Source organism: Cydia splendana, chromosome 26, assembly GCF_910591565.1.
Source record: "Cydia splendana chromosome 26, ilCydSple1.2, whole genome shotgun sequence".
NCBI lineage: Eukaryota > Metazoa > Arthropoda > Insecta > Lepidoptera > Tortricidae > Cydia > Cydia splendana.
Genome location: NC_085985.1, coordinates 5738378 through 5761450, shown reverse-complemented (window position 1 = coordinate 5761450; position 23073 = coordinate 5738378). Strand labels below are relative to the sequence as shown.

General features: G+C 37.7%; 1 protein-coding gene and 1 long non-coding RNA gene across 2 annotated transcripts in view; both read right to left on the bottom strand.

Annotated features, from left to right (window-relative positions):
• The window catches only part of LOC134803483 (uncharacterized), a 196353-nt gene that overhangs the window by 57117 nt on the left and 116163 nt on the right, over window positions 1-23073 (bottom strand). The gene's annotated exons all lie outside the window — the stretch shown is intronic.
• LOC134803422 (ATP-citrate synthase) overlaps window positions 1-23073 on the bottom strand; it is a 46735-nt gene that overhangs the window by 16000 nt on the left and 7662 nt on the right. Inside the window, exons 2-8 of the mRNA XM_063776242.1 lie at window positions 14185-14302; window positions 12296-12401; window positions 8366-8551; window positions 7542-7655; window positions 6989-7068; window positions 5271-5529; window positions 4595-4685 (exon numbers count right to left, since the gene is read on the bottom strand). Coding sequence (XP_063632312.1) covers window positions 4595-4685; window positions 5271-5529; window positions 6989-7068; window positions 7542-7655; window positions 8366-8551; window positions 12296-12401; window positions 14185-14234 — 886 coding nt within the window. The 5' untranslated portion in view covers window positions 14235-14302. The remainder of the gene's footprint in view (window positions 1-4594; window positions 4686-5270; window positions 5530-6988; window positions 7069-7541; window positions 7656-8365; window positions 8552-12295; window positions 12402-14184; window positions 14303-23073) is intronic.

Here is a 23073-nt window from a genome sequence, read left to right as displayed (position 1 = left end):
GGGATCGTGGATTCGAAGCCTAATAATGAGTTACTTACAATATATAAACGAGTTCAAGTCTCACCCAAGACAGTAATTTTTCCACTTTTAAATTTATTCTAAGCTTAATGGCATCGTTCGCAGACGTTTCTGCTTGTTAAAAATTAAAATTAATATATAAACGGATTGCATTTGGTATTTACATCATAAGGAAACTGGACTAAACCAAATAGGCATTTGGTTGTTATCGTATACCCTCAAGGTTGGAAGGTCGCTAGCACTGATGTTAATACTATACTAAGACGCTCTAGTTTATCTATGATACATGCTCTATGTTTGTCTATTCTATCATGTATCGGTCCTAGAATGTTGTCTTCAATAAAGTCCTATAATTTATAATTAAAAGTCAATTTATTCATACCACTGCTGTCGCTTTTGTTAAAACTAGTACCTGATCTAATTCTTGGGATAAGGTACCTAATCCAAAGTGTATCGCAGTTCCCTCTAAAATGCGACCAAATAAATAAGGCCGGCAGGGAATTTCACACTATTTCTGGTACAGTCGAGGACATAAATATGTATATATTTTTTCACCACACCAGCTCGGAAAGGCTTACTTTGCACTTTAAAACTGATAGCGAAATTGCATTTTATTCACATGTGAGACAAAGTAATCAAATGCAAATTTTGAGTTGGTTTCTTATGTTTGCTGGTAGAAATGACTTTTAAATGATGATTTTGGATGATAAATTTTTAATTACATTCATTTGGATTTGATTTGGTTTGATTTTGTTTGATATTTTACATTTAATATTTGCTTCAAGTTGGTGTGGTGAAAAATTTTGTGTTTCACTCGGGGGCAAATTTTGTTTAACCCTCGTGCTTTGAAACCCTCGCAACGCTCAAGATTCCATTTTTCGAACCACTCGCTATGCTCGTGGTTCAATTTTGGAATCTTTCGCTTGCTCGGGTATCAATATTGGGGCATTTCACGTCAAGCGGGCAGCGAAAAAAGGGTAACGATCCGGATTTTGTTTATAACTGGGTTAATTGAACATGTATGTGATCTAAAAAAAATGGCATCTTTACTTTTTTTATTTATTGCTTGGTTACGATTATATACGACTTTAAAAAAAATACAAAATCTGAGTAATGGATTTTTCAAATGTCGTGGATGCAAATCATCAAATGCATTTTAAAATAACTTAATGGTGTTTGATATAGAATAATAATGGTATTTCTTGAAAATGAAAAAAAAAGTTATTTTTTTTTTTTTTCATATAGTAAACTGGAAGTTTATATTTAAAAAAAATTTTTTTCTAACTTCGCATTTTTTCATTTTTTTTATTTTAGTATAAAAATGTAGTTTATAACCTGGAAATGTTATGTAAAAAAAATTATAGTTGTATCTTGAAATTCGTAGAAGACATGTGATCAAAGTATGAAGGTACTGCGCTAGGTTACGCGTCTCTCCGTACGGAAATGTTGCTTAATATGGCAGTCTAAATGGCAAACATAGGCAAACACTGCAATATGTTATAAGTATTTTAATGAAAAACACTTCTTGTTTACTTTTGTGATACGAAAATAAAATGAGAAGCAATATTTTATCTCCATGTACATGCTGACTGTACATAATTAAATAAACAAATCTCTTATTAAATAATTGGTACCAGTAAGTTATCACCTCATATCGACGTTATATGCTAGAAAGAGATAGATAGTGACGCTATGCAAGCGTCATTCGATATTTGAATTTCCGTTACCTCTTAGTGTCACTTAGGCCGCTACCGCGTTGTGTTCTGTTTTCTGCAATTAGTCGTATTATTAGTCGCAATAATATTCAATATTTGAATACTATGAATTATTACGGTGATCGATGTTATAATCCTTTTAAATTAACATCTCACCCGAGAACTAAAATTGTGAGAAAAATTTCTACAAGTTTAGCTGAGAAGTGGGGATTGTCAGCATTTGTTTACGTGTGCACGTCCTGCAGAATACGACTTTCTAAGGAAATATCGCCGGAAAACAATCCCGATATTGTGCAGTCGCAGTCGTCTCAAGGTAGCCAGATATCAACTGATTGTTCACAGCACCAAGAAAGTGATTCATTTGTTCCGGAAGACGAATGTCGTAAAACTGTTTCTACTCAAACAGACATAGCTATAGCAGATGAGGAAATTCTGTGTCAGCTGAAACAGAAATACAATGAGCCGTCTACATCTGCGTCTAAGAAAATGCTAATACTTACTATTGCTCCAAAGTCTTGGAGTGAAAGCAAACTCGCAGAAGAATTTGGGACATCGCGACGACAAGCTAAAAAGGCTAAGGAACTTGTGGATCAATTTGGCGTTTTGGCATCACCCAATTCCCGTAGTGGCCGTAAGCTACCGGTCGAAACAGAAGAGTTAGTCAGAGCATTTTATCTTCGTGAAGATATTAGCAGAGTTATGCCTGGAAAAAAAGATTTTGTATCTGTCAAAACGCACGACGGCAGAACACACTTGCAGAAACAACTTTTGATGTGCAACATTAATGAGTTGTATCAACAGTTTAAAAATGAGTATCCTGACATTAAGGTAGGCTTAACTAAGTTTTACACACTCAGGCCGAAACAGTGTGTCCTTGCTGGCGATTCCGGAACCCACGTTGTGTGTGTGTGTACATATCACCAGAATGTTAAACTTATGCTCAATGGAGGAAATATAGATTCACTTACTGCAGAAACCAACATCCACCTTGCTTGTTATAAAGAGTGCCTGCGAAGAATGATGTGCCCTAACCCTACGTCTAAATGTCACTTGATGACATCTAAATCATCCCCAACTGAACGTTGTAACGATTGTCCTGGATTGGATGCGATTCGGGATCACTTAAAAAATGTTTTTGATGACAATAACATCACAAACGTTCAGTATGAACAATGGATGGGAACGGACCGCTTTTCGATAGTCACCCAAGTGCTTCCCGCAGATGACTTTGTGGATAGCTTTTGTAATGCTTTAGATATCCTAAAACCACATGCATATATCGCTGAACAACAAGCACTCTTTTTTAAACAGCTAAAAGAGACAATATCTGAAGGTGAAATCTTAGTCCAATGCGATTTTGCCGAAAATTACAGTTTCGTTATACAAGATTCCGCACAGTCCTTTCATTGGAATAATGATCAGTCAACGCTGCTAACATCGGTATTTTACTACAAAGACCAGAATAAATTACAACACGGAAGCATTGTAATGATATCCGATGATCTAAAGCACGATACAGCTTCATTTTACGCATTTCAGAAAATATTTCACACACATCTCTCAGAAAAAAATATTGCAGTGACAAAAATTATGTATAGCACCGATGGAGCCTCACAACATTTTAAAAACAGATTTAACTTTGTTAATATACATTGTTATAAAGATGACTTTGGCATTGAAGCAGAAATTCATTTTCATGCAACTTCACATGGAAAGGGGCCTTGCGATGGTCTTGGCGGGAACCTGAAAAGACTAGCAACTCGTGCAAGCCTTCAAATGCCAACAAACAGAGCAATAACTACACCTTTGCGTTTATATGAATGGGCGAGAACATCGTTAAAGGAAACAGCAGTATATTATTGTGCCAAGGAAGATATACAGCAACACAGACTGTTCTTGCAACCACGATTTGACAGGGCTATCACCATTCCTGGAACGAAAAAATACCACGCTTTTCTACCGACACCTGAGGGTATAACTATAAAACGGACCAGTTTTACCACAGACTCTAAAGTAGTTAAAATAACCAAATAAATAAAAGATTTTATTACATGCTACTCTCTTGTTTTACTTATTCCAAGTGCCCAATGAAAAAACATAAAAAATATAGAAGTATTATACTTAATTTTAATAATATCGTAATAGTAATAGCCGTTTTGCATACTTATAAACCATATGTTACACTTGATATCACCGCACTACGAAACAACTCAGGAAAACGTGCCGTGACTACCGTGCAGCACCATAGTTTTTTGATCAGTTTCTTTTACGAATTTCAAGATACAACTATAATTTTTTTTACATAACATTTCCAGGTTATAAACTACATTTTTATGCTAAAATAAAAAAAATAAAAAAATGCGAAGTTAGAAAAAAAAATTTTTTTTATATATACTTCCAGTTTACTATATGAAAAAAAAATTAAATTTAACTTTTTTTTTCATTTTCAAGAAATAACATTATTATTCTATATAAAACACCATTAAGTTATTTTAAAATGCATTTGATGATTTGCATCCACGACATTTGAAAAATCCATTACTCAGATTTTGTATTTTTTTTAAAGTCGTATATAATCGTAACCAAGCAATAAATAAAAAAAGTAAAGATGCCATTTTTTTTAGATCACATACATGTTCAATTAACCCAGTTATAAACAAAATCCGGATCGTTACCCTTTTTTCGCTGCCCGCTTGACGTGAAATGCCCCTATTAGCACGAGCAGTTAAACAACATCTTTGCCCCCTTGTAAAACAAATAACTATTTCACCTTATTTCAATGGGTTAAGGTAAAGAAATGTATACATATTTATGTCCTCGACTGTAGTAAATATAGGTGAGAATGGTGGCTCGTCACGTACCCAGCTCGCAGATGGTGTCGGTGTAGACGACGGACGCGCCGCCGCCCGCCACCATGGTCCAGATGCGCCCAGACTTGTTCAATATCGTCAACTGGAAACAATAACAATTCATTACAAATAAATACTATAATGTGACCTGACATTTCCAACTTGTTTATTACTTATATAATTTTCCGGTTACAAATTAGGTAGCGAAGTGTATAAATTGTTCAGTCAAAATAAAATAAAAAACATTGCAGGCTAAATTTTCGCTATACCAGTGACATATATTATCATTATCAGAACACAACGCTGTACCAGTGGCATATAATTATCAGAACACAAATTTTATTAGTTGCTTGTATTACACATTTTTGAAAAAAATCACTGCTATTTATTGACTTAGCTGGAAGTGCTGATTGCCTTATTCAAATTCATCTTTGATTAAAATTGATACATCAAATAGTTTCCCAGGTTCATGTTTTGTACAAATTTTGGATTGTCTAATAAATTAATTAACGTAAAATAGACTAGTCAATTAGCAAGAACTTCTAGTAAAATTAAGATTAATTAATGTTTAAACACCCTAAAACTAACATACCTTTAGGCTCCACCAATTTCTCCGCATTTTACATTATTACCTCTCCCAATCTGAATTTTTAGCATCAAAAACCAATTGAAGTATATATTTCCTCACCTTAAGACTAGCTCCACTCTTAGCATCCAAGTCGGCGATATGCGCCTCCTCGGGGTACGCGTCGCGCCCAAACGGAGGGGGGAAGGTGATGGTGCCCCAGTTCTTGGCGCAGATGAAGTCCGCCGTCTGGTCCAGCTTGGCCGCCAAGTCCAGGAGGTAGATGCGCTCGTTTGTGATCACGATGGGGTTGATCTCCATGTACGTGAAGTACAGGTCCACGTATACGCGGTACAGGGACAGGATGAAGGTTGTCAGTATCCTGGAAAATGTAATATAAATGTTAAAATAAATTAAATCTTCATATTAATATTATAATGGCCTCGATAGTGACCCTGCCTACTAAGCAGGAGATCCCGGGTTCCCGAGCGATGGAGGGCCTACCACAAGCCTGTCGTATCGGGGTCGGGGTGACCCGAGACTCAGGTCCTTATAATTAATTGTTGTGTTTGTGTACGTCTTTAATTTAATTTAATCATCATATTTTATTATGTAATTAGTTTTAAATGTTTTAATCACATATGGATTCACATTCTGGAATAAATTAATTTCATTCATTCATTCATTTCGGTTTACTAATATGTGGCCGAAAATTGTATGGCAAATTATCACTACCCAAACTATTTTTCCCATAGTATCATTTGGCAAAACTATCAGATGGCAGACCAATGTTTCGCATATATAACATGTCGCAAATGATTATTTACAATATTATTGTATGGCAAAATATTTAGTTGGTCATGTTTCAAAATGTCTTTTATTGTTATGTCGAATGTATTGATAGGCATAAATTATTTTTCGCCTAATATTGTGAATAACCTACCTATCCCTGGGAGCGGTTTCGTTTTTAGGGTCATAAAAAAAATAACCCTAACCTACCTATCTCTGGGAGCAGATTCGTTTTTAGGGTCACCAAAAAAAAAATAACCCTAACCTACCTATCTCTGGGAGCAGATTCGTTTTTAGGGTCACCAAAAAAAAAATAACCCTAACCTACCTATCTCTGGGAGCAGATTCGTTTTTAGGGTCATCAAAAAAAAAATAACCCTAACCTACCTATCTCTGGGAGCAGATTCGTTTTTAGGGTCACCAAAAAAAAATAACCCTAACCGACCAATCTCTGGAAGCAGTTTCGTATTTAGGGTCATTAAAAAAAAATAACCCTAACCTACCTATCTCTGGGAGCAGTTTCGTTTTACGGATCATAAAAAAAAATAACCAAAACCTACCAATCTCTGGGAGCAATTTCATTTTTAGGGTCATAAAAAAAATAACCATAACCTACCTACCTCTGGGAGCAGTTTCGTTTTACGGGTCATAAAAAAATGCTAAATATAGTTGTGATCCAATAAAAAGTATGCCAAATTTCAATTTGGGCAAACGTTATTTAACAATAAATAGTTAGGTATAATAAAACATTTGCTTAGTAACTATTTTTCTAAATAAATCGTGGTAAAATGAACATCTGCTAAATAAAATTGTGTTCAAATAAAAATTATGCTAAATAATAATATGCTAAGCATTGGTTTGCCAACTAAAAGTACTGCAATAAGTTGGTTGGGAAGTGAAATTAGGCGAAAAATATTTCGGCGAGATGGCAGTACACCATTATTATGACTTAAAACTTTATGTCAAACAAAGGGTCCTTTTTCCTATCTCTTACACTCACTGTCACATTTGGCATGATTATTATTGCTGTATGTATACAATGAATTAAGTACCTTTTAGTGGAGGCGGACTTGATGTTTTTGAGCAGAGTCCTGTCGATTTCTTCTCCAGTGGGGAATGTGTCTACCGCTACCTGGAATCCAATATAAAATCATATAAGCTTAATTTTGGAATTTGTGGTATTCGACCTATCCAATTTTTTTGTCCAATGCCATTGCGTCTGACTCTCTCATTAAGCAAAATGTGAGACGCAATACACATTGTCGTATCACGTCCCTTGGCTGACAAAACAGAATAACAATAGATAGACCCCCTTATTCAAAACCTTTACGGCCTGATTTAGTTAATTTATGTTTTATCCCATTCTTACAAATACATAAGTCAAAATGACAGATAAGGACAAACGATTATTAGCTAATTGAGGTTCGTAGTGCGTTTATGAATAAGGGCCACTTGCACAATTCACTAACCTGGGGTTAACTTAAACCTGGAGTTACCATGGTTGACAGTTCAATTTGACATTGGGTTAACGGTTTAACCGGTTAACGTCAGGACAGTTAGATGGTGCAAGTGGCGCTGAGGGGGATAGTTGATATATGGATTTACCTCGAGCCTGACTGCCAAAGCGTCAACATCGCCGACATCCACGCCTCCCTGGTGGTGGAACAGGATGGTGTCTGTCCGTCTGCCCGACTGTATGCAAATGTACATCTCCTCATTCTGAAATATAACAACAAGCTGTTTTAAAATATGCAGGGAAGGAAAATTAGTTTGAGCTGTCATAGCCTCGATAGAGCCATGTTTAGAGTCAGACCGAGATAACGCAACGATTTTGATAGCACACGCAGTGCAAGTGTTATTTTAAACGTCAAACCTCAATGAAATTATTACGTCTAAATAACAATTGCACTGCTGCTATCAAAGTCGTTGCAGACTTACCTTGGTCTACCTCTATAATAGTCTAAAAGGCGAATTTAATTTGTACTTGTTCAAATACGTGGGGACTTACAAGTACTTATGTCAATGTAGTTGAATTGATCAAAAACAGGCTATCTGTTTTTGATCAATTCAACTACATTGACATTGGAATCACATTTGACTATATCGTCGGGTGACAAGCAAAACTCGCTAAGTACTATCAAAAAATTAAAGTAACAATGCACTTTATTACACTTGTAACACGGTTTATTGTCTAATAATTTCGAATCTAGTTTATTGTCTAATAGTCTAATAGTTAGTGACTTTTGCTTGTCACCCGACGATATATATCGTAAATAATAAGAAGTGTTGAAGTTGAATGAAAAGTGACGTGTCGTACGTGACGTGTATAGTATAATATACAAGGACGTGCTGTAGTTGGCCGACGGCCTCTTTGCCCATATACCATATATGTGCTGCCACATGACACGAATGCATTGCCTAATACTGACCGCGTCGTGTTTGACGAAGGGCTCCACGATGAAGTGTCTGAGCTTCCCGACGGCGGCGCCGACGGCCTGCTCCTTGCCCATGTGCTCGCTGAGCCAGCGGCGCACGTCGACCGCCGACTTGTTCACGCCGACCAGCCCGAGCTTGCCGCGCCGCTTGATCAGCTGGTCGGGCTTCACGACCAATTGCTGTTGACAATGGTGCATTATTATTAATACGGTGTTGGTTTAAGGTTACCTAGAAAAAAAACACAAGTGACTGAAGTAGATTGTTCTGTCTATATATGTGACGTCCCACGGGTAAAGGTACCTTATGGCGGTTGGCGCTTACGCTATTATTAGCGTCGCTCCAATATTATTGCGGCGCTATGCGACGTAAGCGCCAGCCGCCATAAGGTACCTTTTGCCGTGGAACGTCACATATCATCATCTTCCTCAAAGAGGGTTAACTAGACCTTATTGGGATTAGTCCGGTTTCCTCACTTTGTTTTCCTTCACCGAAAAACGACTGATAAATATCAAATGATATTTCGTACATAAGTTCCGAAAAACTCATTGGTACGAGCCGGGGTTTGAACCCACAACCTCAACGTATATAATTACGTGTGCAATAAATACAATCACCATTTGTCATATCTTCTACAGTACTATAAATAAGTGATCTACAATGGGAGCATTCCAGGGCCCTACAATTTATGAGTGATTTATCGATGACGCAATTTACTAAGCATTTCTTGAGCCCCTTTGTCATAGAAAAAGCTAATTAAAATCCTATCAGGAGAAACAGTCGCGTACCTGGGAAGAGCAAAATTCTAACTAGTCCCGAAAAAAAAGTAAATATGTAATTTTCGAATGAGTTACGAAAACACCATAAGTTTTTGTAACCCAATGAAAATTTTTAGGTGAAATTGCGCTTATATTGTACAGAATAGTGCACTCTATCTATCTACAATATTTTATCAATCTCCTGACGGAAACAAATCGACAACAAAAAAAAAAAACATTTATATCGCGGGCATTCGCCGCTTGTAAAATCTATGCTTGTTTCCATTTCAATGTATTCAACTATTTATTTATGTAACTAAGCTAAACGTACTGGTGCTCGACGCGGTCCCAGTACATGTCATCTTGAAACTTAAGTCATTGTCAATAGAGGTGTCAGCAAGGTGTCATCTATTGGGCATTAGCATGTCGAGCACTAGTACGTTTACCTTATATATTCATAGTAAACTCAGTGTCATCGTCTATTCTAATACTTCCAATTTTTAATCTTATTTACAGGGGCGTATTTTGAAATTTGGCGCCCCGGGCCAATAAGTTTCACCGCCCCAGAAGTCAAGGAAAAAAACCGGCCAAGTGCGAGTCGGACTCGCCACAAAGGGTTCCGTACCAAAATCAAAAAATCACGTTAGTTGTATGGGAGCCCCACTTAAATATTTATTTTATTCTATTCTTAGTATTTGTTGCTATAGCGGCAATAGAATGCATCATCTGTGAAAATTACAACTGCCTAAGCTATAACGGTTCATGAGGTACAGTCTGGTGACAGACAGAAAAACGGACGGAGAGCGGAGTCTTAGTAATAGGGTCCCGTTTTTACCCTTTGGGTACGGAACCCAAAAACAATTTAAATCAAGTGCGAGTCGGACTCGCGTTCCAAGGATTCCGTACATTACCCAATTTATAACAATGTATTTTTTATGTGGAACGTACTCGTAAATGAAATGTCTTTAAAAAATCCATAGGGGTTGAATCGAAAACTAAGTAATTAAGTCCGACTCACGCTTGACTGCACATTTCTAACGGATTTTCCTGTAATCTATAGATAAAGAACTATTTTGTGTATTTTTTTCAAAATTTTAGACCCAGTAAAAAAGCCAAAAACCAGATTTTACGAACCTACGACTCCTATTTGCAATGTTTATTTAGTAATTACTCATCAGTCCATTAACCGATTCTGGTGAAATTGATGTCATTTGATAGATCTTATTCAATGTTAATGAAATTTAGAAAAATAAGATACGAGGGATTATAATAAGGTGTAAAACATTTCAAATGTGGCATTTTTTACAGAAATTTTACGACTGCTCTTGCTCGAGGCCACAAAACTGACGCAAAATACCTCGGATAGAAGGATGAAGCACAAATAGTTCTTTATGATTCTTTTTAACCCTAGTAGAACATGTTCATCTCCTCAAATAATGCATTAGAATTTATGGCCGCGGCGGCGCTATAGCGGGTACAGGGCGCCTGAGACTGTAACTTTAGAACGCTCTTGCATACGGGGCGCATGCGGCGCCCTTTACAAGTTTACACTGTAATGTCGGGCAAAGCTCTGACATACTTACAGGGCGTCTGCGGGGCCTTTTACACTGTAAAGTCAGGCTTCTTACATTCAGGGCGCCTGAGGCGCCCTTTACACTGTACGCTTTGCACGCTCTGGTTTACAGGGCGCCGGTGGCGCACTCCACACTGTAAGGTCGCGTCGCGCGAAACGCGTTCTTTCAATACAGGGCGCCTGCGGTGCCCTTTATACTATGGGGTCCCTATAAGCGGCCCTAAGCGGCGTTTGCATTAACTTTCCAAGCAACTTTTCACGTAAACCACTGCGGCTGATTCTCTGATACAGCGTATCCCCATTTTTTTATATTATTATTATTATGATTGACAAGAAAAAAATGAAAAAGTAAGAAATGAAAAAGTGAAAAGTTGGTTGATGGCGCCAAAACCAAAACAAAATGCAGTCGGCCAGGGGCGGCGTTGCCGCCCCTGCCGCCCCTGGCGGATTGGCGCCCCGGGCCATGGCCCGGATGGCCCTAGGGTAAATACGCCCCTGCTTATTTACAGGGTAGCCCACAAAAACGCCCAAAGGTTTAAAAAAGGAATTTTTTAGGGTTATTTGAATAACTTTAGCCCGATAACTTTTTTGTTACAAAATATCTGTTGTTACAAAAAAGATATCAGGCATTAAAGGGATTTATTTACACACAAACAATTTAATGTCTGATTTAATACAACAACGAATTATGCAAAACTCTTTTGTCTTTGATCTTTGGAAGACGATTATCTAAAATATCTAATCTAAAGACAGACAGATACAACAACATGACTAATACCAGAGATAATAAATAATAAAGATAATAAATCAGTTTAAGTGCATTGCAATTTCTAAGATAACTTATCGTAAACAATAAGGAAGCAGATAGTTAATGCAGTTTTTAATGGCTTGGGAGTTATATCATACTTAATGATAGGCTATACTTTCCTACTTAGTCATATCAGCTTCTGCTTTAGAACTGTCAAAACGATTTGCTAATATGGAATTTATATGAATATGAGTATAATGACGTCACGGTCAACTCTCCTACTTTCTATATTTAGATCCGATTTATTAAATAGAAATGGTTTTTAAAAATAACTGCTATCTATGTTTTTCTAATAATTATCTAGTGCTCACTGATTTACTTTTATTTTAGCATATATTCTCATGAAGTGAAATGTGAAATTTCTTTTGAGAAAAATAAAGTTCTTTAAGCATAAACATCCCTATTTCATTAAATGTATGAGGCACTTATGGAGTTATTGCGTGTATTCAGTTATTTCTCGAATACGATTGGTCGGAACGCCTCCTACGTTACGGTTATTCTCGAAGTAGCTCAGGCTTTTACCAATACCACAGAATAAATAATAGTACTAGGTACAGAAGAGTCACTCTCTAACAAAACGCGTCTGTTACGGTCAGGACAGATATGGCCGCTAGGTGGCGACAGCGCCACGCGCGGCTTATTGCTAGCCACCAAAATTGGTGTGGATCGGATGTACTTTTAGCTACCTGTAGCAAAGCGACGAAATCGCGGAGTGAGCCACGCCTGCCAGTACTCAAATAGACGCAATAACTGACTGGCCATTTAGACCTTATCACTAGATACAGACCTCTTTGGAGAGCCATGGGTTCTTGCCGAGCTCGTCTTCCCAGACGGTGTTCTGCTCGAAGGTCGCGAACCGGCACGGCACCAACGCTGTCCCTGGCGCTATGTGCCTGAAACGAAAATGAACATTGTTAAATATAATTTATTAATTTTGTATTAGGCAGAGAATAAACGGGGCCGCGTAAAATATTTTCATGCTAATGGGGTAATCACATTTTCTTAGCCCAAGAAATCGATGTCAGCTTGAAAAACCGCTAATACAATCTGAATTTATATGGCGAGAAACAGTTTTACATTAGTTTTACGATGTTTTTTATATTACTTATGGTGTTTTTCAAAAACAGGTTATTAGATATTGGTAGTTTGTCATATTCACTTATGTACTTAGGGCATACCGAAAATTCCTGGAAATGGAAATCCTGGAAACGAAAATCATAATCCAGAAACTTTCAGTATGGTCCACGTATTAGTATGAAAGGAATAAAACTCTGGAATAAATTAACTAATTGAGCCTTGTAAAAATTTATAAAGGGTTTAATGTTTTGTCGCGGATTGTTCAGAGATGGAAATGTGTTTCGAAATACTTCAAAATTAAAAAGGTGTCTGTGTGGATGTGGATTAATCCTTAATCCTATGCAAAAGCGAACTACCTTTTTGATCATGTAGGGTTTTCTTACGAAACGAGAAATATGAACTCCTTCAACTCATTATACAAGGAAAGATCCAAGGGAAAAGATCATCCGGACAAAGACGTAACTCATGGCTCAAAAATCTCCGAACATGGTTCAAACAGAGCACACGCTCATTATTCCGCGCAGCTGTGTCTAAAGTTCGTATAGCCCTCATGATAGCCGACCTCCGGTAGGACTGGAAGAAGAGGGTTTTCTTACATAGCAAAATACCATCCATCTTATGTCTCTCTCTGTTATCGTATGTAATATAGAAGGGTGCTATCTACAATAACTTTCATTGGCGTTCCTAATTCCTGATTGTTGCGTATAGGCGATAATTAAAATTGGTTAATACAGTAATTGTAACTATCGCAATAGTCGCATCAGACGCATGCGCTTCGCAACGTTAATGTGTTCAAGCAATTCGTAACTTTGTATGAGGTTCATGAATAGATTTAGGTTCTGTACAACTTTTTGTGTATGGTTCATTTGTATGTAGTTAAGATTCATTCATTATAGTAAAGGTACTTGATTCATTACCGGTCTGGAGCTGGTGGATGTCACTTTTTGACAGCTTTTGTTAGAATGATATGCAAGAGTGCTAGAGAGGTTAGATAACGAAATTTAGATTTTCTTGTTTCGCGGTAGACCCCCAGATTGTGATGGATTGTGGTAGTGGCGCCCCCTACGCAGAGTTTCACGTAATATTCCCTATTAGTTAATTTATGTTTTATCAATTTCTCACAAATGCATAAGTCAAAATGACAGGTTGAGACAAACAATTAATAGCTAATTGAGACGTGTATATAAGACACATTCGTGCTTATTTGGCAGCTGATTTAGATGGCGCTGCACGGCCCCGTACCACAAAACAAGGCACAGTCGCTATCTATTACAATTAATTACTCTTTGATTTATAGTGAAGGGCGTTACCAGGGGTGCGAAACTCCTCCCTTCGGGCAAACTCGGCTCCGCTCGGTTCAGCATTGCTCCGACCAATTAATAGGGTTGACAGAACTTGACGTCCCTTTGCGTTCACGACCACAGATAAGATAATGGCTTGAATTTTGACAACCCTAAATGGTCGAAAGGGATAGTGCCATATATTAGAAAGGGACGGCATGATTCGTCCCTGAACCTCTGTCAAACTTCGGTTTTGTGGGAAATTTCCTTTCTTTACGGTAGTACTATTATAATAATATTATTTATTCTGTGACGTTACCTGTTGATGAGATCTTTGCCTGTCGCCTCGTATATGGCCTTCGACGACATGTTTGCCTGTTTGTGTGTATGTCTGTTTCACTGCGCGCTCTACGCCGTCATATGGCCGATGGGCTCAACTGTGGACAAAACAATTATAAATGAGTAATGTAGATTAAACAGTTTAGTCGAATAAAAAGTAGATCAGTGTTTATATACCTACTACACTAGGCTCCCCTCGTAACTTCGTCCGAGTCATTATCAATCATTATCCGGGTCCACACAGAACGAGCCGCCTCGCGAAGAAATTGCCGCGCGAAGCAGCTCCGTCTGTGACTCTCTGTAGACGTGCCTCGGGCGAAGCAAACGGATTCACGGCCACAATGCCTCGGACGAGGCACGTCTCCACCGACCGAGCATTTTCGCGCGGAAATTTCCACGCGAGGCGGCTCTTCCTGTGCGGACCCGCCTGATCACGCAGTCATATACCTTTTTTGGCACGGCTCATAAATCATAAATCATTTATTTGCTTGATTATTTGATGTACAGTCAACGGTAAAAATATGGGTGTACAAATCATCTCAAAAATATGTCCCATAACTCTTATGTCAGTGAATTAAGAACTATGGGACATATTTTTGAGTAAGTTGTCTACACCCATATTTTTACCGTTGACTGTACCCTTTCAGTTACGTTCACATTTGTCCTCCTTACTCAGCTGTCCACAAACAGCATGCAAACAATACAATTTTATTTCGCTTGGCAACTAATTCCAAGATTGGCGTAGTAACCAGTTTTCATAGGTAGGGGTCATCCATTAATTACGTCACACGAATTTCTAGGTTTTTTGACCCCTCCCCCCCCCTTGTCACATTTGGTCACATTTGAAAAACCCCTCCCCCCTAGTGTGACGTCACATTTTTTCTACGAAATCGCCAAATCGAATTAAGTAAGTACCTAAGTATTATTAATATTTTATCAAAATATTTTTGACGATATAAATATTAGTAATTTTATAACCCAAAACTGCTTAGGAAAGAAAATTAAAAGAATAAAAACAATTATCGTTTTAAAAACTTGTTATTTAAATGTACAGCGAATAAAATAATTTAAAAAAAAATTTCGGTTACTGATGAAGTTAAAGTGACGTCACAAAGTTTGTGTCTCCCCCCTCCCCCATGTCACAATATGTCACATTTTCTTGACCCCCTCCCTCCCCCTAAACGTGTGACGTAATTAATGGATGACCCCGTATAGGTAATCATATGCATAGTCAACCAGCCAGAGTTTGTGTCTGAGAGCCTAGCGCGAACATTCTAAATCTAGCTTCCCCTGTCTCCAAGGCAACGCAATGGTTTTACACCTTCCCGTCACCGGGCGCACAAAAAGTTGAGTAGTCGTAATAGGGCCCCGCGCGCCGCGATTGGCCCGCGCGTGTGGTGTGGCATCGCATGATCCGCTTACTATCGAGGCTACGCAAGTTGTATTGCGAACGGTGACGTCACGCGGACTAACCTGAACCCTAACGTGAGAGAAATCGCTAATTACTATAATAATATTGCTAGATAACTATAATAAAATTATAATCACTACAACTACATATTATAAAACAAAGTCCCCCGCCGCGTCTGTCTGTTTGTGTCTGGATGTTTGTTCGCGATAAACTCAAAAACTACTGAACGGATTTTCACCTATCAATAGAGTGGTTCTTGATTTAGATAAAATTTGCTATATGGGGGTTTTCGGGGGCGATAAATCGATCTAACTAGGTCCTATCTTTGGGAAAACGCGCATTTTTGAGTTTTTATATGTTTTGCTCGGTCTCCCAGATATTCTGAATTATATACCGTTGAATTTAAAGCTAAGTTATCAAACTTTATCATGCCAAATACCGGCTTCTTAGGCGTCGTCCTGATACAACGCAACTATCGCAAGTAGTGCTTTAAAGTCTAAGTAATTAACAATCGCGGTGGCGCGAATTAAGACACCTAAATATTACCTAATATTCGAGTTCAATATGTTTCTTTGTTATTTCTTTACTTGTGTATGTTATAGTTTATCACGAATAAATGAGATGATTTATGATTTATGATCGCGCGTTCGCACGAGTAAAATTCGCGCGACTTGCGAAAATCGCGTAGTATTTATCTGAATAGCTTTATCTGAAGTATTTAAAAAAGTCGTGATTCAACATTAGGTGATGTTGGCATATATGTAACATTTCGCGCGGCCACGTCGCTCGGATGAACGACCTACGCGCACGCGGCCGTGATCTTGACATCGGAACTGGGTCGAATGACTTGTATAATCTGTGCGCAGTGTCTACTTAACGGGGTGGACTCGTTGTTGATGAGTTTATAATTGCAATTTTATAATTAATGGAAAAGTCCGCCACGAGCGAGATGGTTTTGCGAATTTATGGATAACGGAGTTTCGGGTACCACTGCCATCGAATGTTTATAGTTCTATCAATAATGCATTGATTGTATTCATTTGATAGTTATGATTAGATCCTTATCACTACAACTTATAAACAGGGGCGTATTTACCCTAGGGCCATCCGGGCCGTGGCCCGGGGCGCCAACCCCCGGGGGCGGCATATGCCGCCCCTGGCGGATTGCATTTTGTTTTTCTTCCTTGACTTCTGGGGCGGCGAAACGTGCCAATGCCCGGGGCACCAAATTTCAATATACGCCCCTGCTTATAAAACAGCCCCCCGAAGCGTCTGTCTATTTGTGTACTGTATGTACGTTCGCGATAAACTCGAAAACTCTTGAACGGATTTTCATGCGGTTTTCACCTATCAATAGAATGATTCTTGAGGAAGGTTTAGGTGTAGGTATAATTCGTTAAGGTTTTGTTCGGGCCTGCCGGATCGCTAGTAGGTAGGTATATATCCGTACATGGCGGGAAGAAGTTGATAACTCGAGATATTCTGCCGAAGAAATTTGAACTTAGAATAAATTTACATAAGGTTCAAATTTCTTCAACTTTTTCCCGCTAGATATCAACTTCTTCCCGCCGTGTACGGATATATGAAGCTCAAATGTACCGTTTAACTATTCATAACTGGCGAAAATTAATTCTTACGTTACTACGACTATAAATAGGATTTCCGGTTGAACTTCAAAATGGAGTAGGTAGTAGTCGTCGCGAGTACAATTTTTAGTTTTTTGCTCATTTATCTTGTTTAAAGTGTAATACTGAACTAACGTGGAAGCGTGCATCTAATGAAGAATTAATCTTGTAGTCATCTATTGTGGTGGCTATTTTTAGGGTTCCGTACCGAAAGGGTAAAAACGGGACTCTATTACTAAGACTCCACTGACCGTCTGTCTGTCACCAGGCTGTATCTCATGAACCGTGATAGCTAAGCAGTCGAAATTTTCACAGATGATGTATTTCTGTTGCCGCTATAACAACAAATACTAAAAAATACGGAAACCTCAGTGGGCGAGTCCGACTCGCACTTGTCCGGTTTTTAAAGTCCAGCTATCACTTGTCTTTACTAAAAGCAACTATGTACCTAACCATTGACATTGCCGAATTCATGACAAATTTGATGGAAGCCATTTTTAAAGTTAAAAAGTCTGATTGTCAAAAGTTGAAGATTAATTAATTACCATTCACCACAACATACATGACGTCATAGAGCGTCGAACTATATGGACTTTACACATCTCATGGATACAATCATTGAATAATTGATTCTATTAAAATAAATATAAGATATCAGGAATCTGCCAGTCATACCTGTTTTCGACTTCACACAGCTTTAAGTGTTAATCATATGGCCTTCTGTTAACAAGCATGCAAACATACCGCAAAAAACAATGGTTCAAAGAGCACAGCTAGTCGAATAATACAAATCAACCTTGTTTTGCTACTACTACGGTTCAATATGCCTATGGATTTGTGGTAATAAGTTAAGTACGTTTTGGTTGTCACCGAAATGATTATTTCAATATTTACGCAGATGTATGACAACAGTTACCTGTGATGGCAGTGGAAGCCAATTGCTTATTTATAGACTAGCAAGAAATAATATTACTACATTAAGTCCGCCTTTACATGTATATCGCATTAACCAGAGTTACAGATAAACTAGCTAAAAATGTTAGACCAAAAGAAAATTGTGTTTATTTCTGTAACTTTTTATTAAAAATGATTCATATTGCATATGGTTACCCTTTTTTGGAGCACATCGTGAAACTCTATTTATTTTTGTACACTGAGAGAAAAATCATCACCAGGAATTAATAAACAGTTCTGTACTGGAGAAAAAAATGAAGTTTTAGTAGTAATCATGGAAGTTTCACTATTTCTGTAAAATTTATTTATTTCTACAAACAGCTCAGTAATACTAAATCTAATTTCAGCAAACAGACTTTAGTAAATGGAGCATTAAACAAAGTTCAGTATTTGTTACAATCCATTTTTATTACTACTAAAATTCCCCGATTTTTACTAGTAAAGTTTGTGATTTTTGGAAAAAAGCATCTGTGATTTCAAGTTATGATTTTAGTAAATGTCTCACTTACATAGTTTTGTAATATCTAAAAAACGAGTTCGCGGGAATAACATTACCCCATTTAAAATAACAATTCAGTTGTTACTATAGCGACATTACAAAGTTTACTGGTATTTAGTAGATAGACTTGTTGTGTTTATGTTCATTGTTGTACCAATCACTAAACGAGTTTTGTAATACCAACACAGCGAAACGAATGTTAGTGATTTTAGTAAAATTTACTACTTGCTACGTTCATTTGGTTAGAGTTAGTATTGTGTCGGATGTCGGGCGGGCGTGTCTCGTGTCTTCTTTGTTTAAAACATACTTAAGTTAAATAATAAATTTAGGATATATTGTGGGCCATGGACATATTAACCCGCGACCTACTGTGTATAGTTGGGGTCTACAGGAATATATTGTTCTGCAACTTCGAGCTAGCTGTTGTTATTCTAGTGATAATGACATCATAGGTAAATCTAAACTGTTTGCAATTCCAACCTCCCTAGCACAGGTGCGCCGCGAGAGCATGTTGCGCGCGTAATAAATACTAGTCTCTTTCTGACTGTATGAATAAGAAAGGAATGGGTAGAATATCTCGACAGGCTTTTATAGTGCCTCTTTAGTACAGAGATATACTACCAAACGCTTTTTTATTCATACAGACAGAAATAGAGACGGGTAGCTACCACGCGCGCGACATGCTCTCGCGGCGCCCGTTTGCTAGGGGCGGAGGAATTGCATACAGTTTAGTTTTTGCCTGTGACGTCATTATCTCTAGAATAACAACAGCTAGCTTGGAATCGCAGTACAGTTTAGTAAAACCTATGACGTCATCGTCTCCGATATTGCTAAAGCACGCTTAGAATTACAAAACGGTTAGTTTTCACCCATGACGTCATCACCTCCGATATTGCTAAAGCACCTCTCGGAATAACAAAACCAAATTTCTGAAATTACTCTAGCATACTTCAAATTACAAATATAGAAGTTGTATTTCCTACTAAATGGAAATTGCAAAAGTCAATTTGTTCCTATTAGTTGACTCTCCTTGTCCCCGGATTAAGTTTTATTTTTGTAATTCTAAGTGTGTTTTTGTTAGTTTTTTTTCTCAGTGTAGTAAAATATAAAAGGATGATTCGTTTTATTTTCGCCAACATTTAACATGTTCACTGTCCCTATCTCAATCGTTAATCTTACGACTTTGTAATAGAGGCTTTCTGTGACCCATATATGGGGCACGGACAGTGAACGTGTTAAACCGCTGAATCGATTTAGATGAAAATTGATACGGAGATAGTTTGAGGCCTGAGAAAGGACATAGGATAGTTTTTATCAATCATCATTCCACGCAGACGTAATAGTCGCGGGCGAAAGCTAGTACATCCGTATGTACGCAGATAGATCACTAATTTTAAACGTGACTTCTCTGCACCTTGCGCGTAATGTATCGCCGTGACGTCAAGTGGGGTCGCAGGTGACTCGCAAGAGGTACCTAACGCTCTGACAAATTTTACTTGACTACCGTACAGTGCCGCTAATCGGGTACCGAACATAATCTCTAGTCTTTTACAACTGCGCTTGAAAGGCTTTAGTCTTGTAGAAAGATAGAGAGAGAGCCAAGAGAGAGTACTCTGTTGTGCCTGGGCACTGAAGTCCACTGAGAGTTGGTCTGACATTGTGTTTATAGTAACTGACAATCGAAACTCCGTAAGCGCGATGTAGAACATGCTAACGCCATCTGTTAGAAATGTTAGAATATTGTGGCACGACGTTGACACTGACAGAGGAGACGCCAGTCTTTTGAGCTATGAATCGAGTCATATTTAGAGTCTATTTAACTCAAATTAATAATAAAGTCTATGTAAATAATGAAAATATATTAATAATATGATTCGAAACTCTCTACGAGCAAAAAGTAGCAGGCGCAGGTTAGGTACAGGTTGATTCACGAAAGCTGGCACGAATGGAATGAACGAATCTTTCATTGTGTGAGTGACACCTGTGTCGGTATACAGTCAGAGCCACCGTTTTATTGGTTAATGGTAACACACATAGATATTTTCATTCACTCATTCTTGTCAGCTCTTGTGAATCAACCTGTATTACCTATAAATGCGAAAGATGACATGAGTGCAAATAATTTTACAAAAGATCACACACACACACACACACGTGGGAATAAAAGGAATGTTCAAAACAACAAGTTGTTACGTATTGTTATACTACTTAGGTCAATTCCGGAAATTGAATAATGTTTTGTAAGTAATGTAGAAGTCAAGGCTAAATGTCTAATCTACATACTCCCGTTTTCATAAAGACTAGATTAGATTTATTTATTTCACAACATATGATTACAGTACAAATTACATTAATGTCAATTTATAAGAATATATATTGTGATCGTCAGAAATAAAGTTAAATAATAGCAAGATCATCCAAATAAATTAATTTCATTAATAATACATAATATGAAAAATTTCACCTGAGAAGGATCGTCAAATAATAACAATAATAAACAAAGACAATGTCAAGAATAGGTATGCGAATATAAATTATGCGAATATAAATTAAACAAGTAAATTTATACAAACGCATTATATCTTTCCAATAACTTATTATTTAAAAATACTTCAACGGCATATCATAGTCCCCTTTTTAGGGCTCTGTACCCAAAGGGTTAAAACGGGACCCTATTACTAAGACTCCGTTGTCCGTCCGTCTGTCTGTCCGTCTATCTGTCTGTCACCAAACTGTAACTCATGAACCGTGATAGCTAGACAGTTTAAATTTTCACAAATTATGTATTTCGGTTGCCGCTATAACAACAAACACTAAAAAGTACGGAACCCTCGGTGGGCGAGTCCGACACGCACTTGTCCGGTTTTTCTAAGAAAGTAAAGCACGTTCATTAATAATAATAACGTTTCCTTATTTAAAATACTAGTTGAAACTTATCATGTTTCGTTTACAATCGAATTATATGACGAAATAACGGCTTATTCCGATAACCCGCGTGTTATAAATTATAATATAATAAAATGATTGTAGGAAAATGTAATGTAATCCCACCATTGAATAGTAGGCATGACAATGAGATTTGAGTTAGCATTTGAATATGGTATTACGTAATTGTAGTAACTATAGTTACTTAATCGATACTATTGTTGCATTCAAAAGTTATTTTGAAAATATATATGCACAATTAAGTGCCTTGAGATAATTTAAACGGGCCCACTGATTAACAGTCCGCCGGACGGTATCGGCCTGTCAGTTGTTCGGAACTGTCAAAATTTTGTTCTAACTGACAGGCCGATACCGTCCGGCGGACTGTTAATCAGTGGGCCCCTTAAAACAAACAAACATAGGCTTAAAAACAAAATAGAGGAATCGTTAGTCGAAAGATAAGTTGCATTTTTTGGAACGTCTTTTAGAAAATTGTATGTATTTTGTAGCCGTCCGCCAAAAACAAACAAGGAAGCGTTTAGCGACTTATACCTACACAAACAATTCGTTCTTATCTACTAATTTAATACGGAAATTAAGATTATTGATAATACACCTTAAGCGTTTGATTGCGCGTGGTATTATTTTATCATATATTGTGATATTAATCTCTTTATTTAATTTGGGTATTAGATTAGGGTTTTTACAACGTGGGTATAAAAGTAGGTACAATAAACACTTACAAAACATTACAAAAAAATATAAATTATATTATAAAAAACCTAACCTAGGGTGCCGCCGGCAGCGGGGCAGGGCCCAAGCTGCCGGTGGTCAGGGCCGCAGAGTGAGGAATCGACGTACTATACGCGCCGTGTCCAAAATTACCGCCTTCTGCATCTGACCCTTGATCCAACCACCCAGCGAGTCTCTCTAGGTGTTGGTCGAGACTCTTCGCTATGAGACCGTTCGCTGACACGACTATAGGATCAATGATCGTCGAGTCAACATCCCACATTGCGGTGATCTCGTGACCTAAGTCTAGGTACTTGCTGGACTTGTCCTTCTCGGCCTTCACGAGATTCTCATCATGGGGGATGGTGACGTCGACGAGCACGGCCCGGCGCTGCGATCGATTTAACACGATGTCAGGCTTATTGGCTACAAGTCAATGATATTAATTACTATTAATTGCAGAAAAATCACTCCCTATTAAAAATACACATTATCTTTTCTTATAGTCTTTCTCGTGAATGTGGTGGTAATTAACTTAATGCCCTTTGATATGATGCTAGTGGACAAGGTCAGCAGACAGAACAATGAAATTGTCTCAGTTACATTACAACTTCACAATGCACTAGTACTTTATATAGGCTTAAATGAAATAATGTGAATGAGGACAGCTGCCTATTTTACTGACTTGACAGTTGTCACCTGTTACTGACAAATTCCTGTACA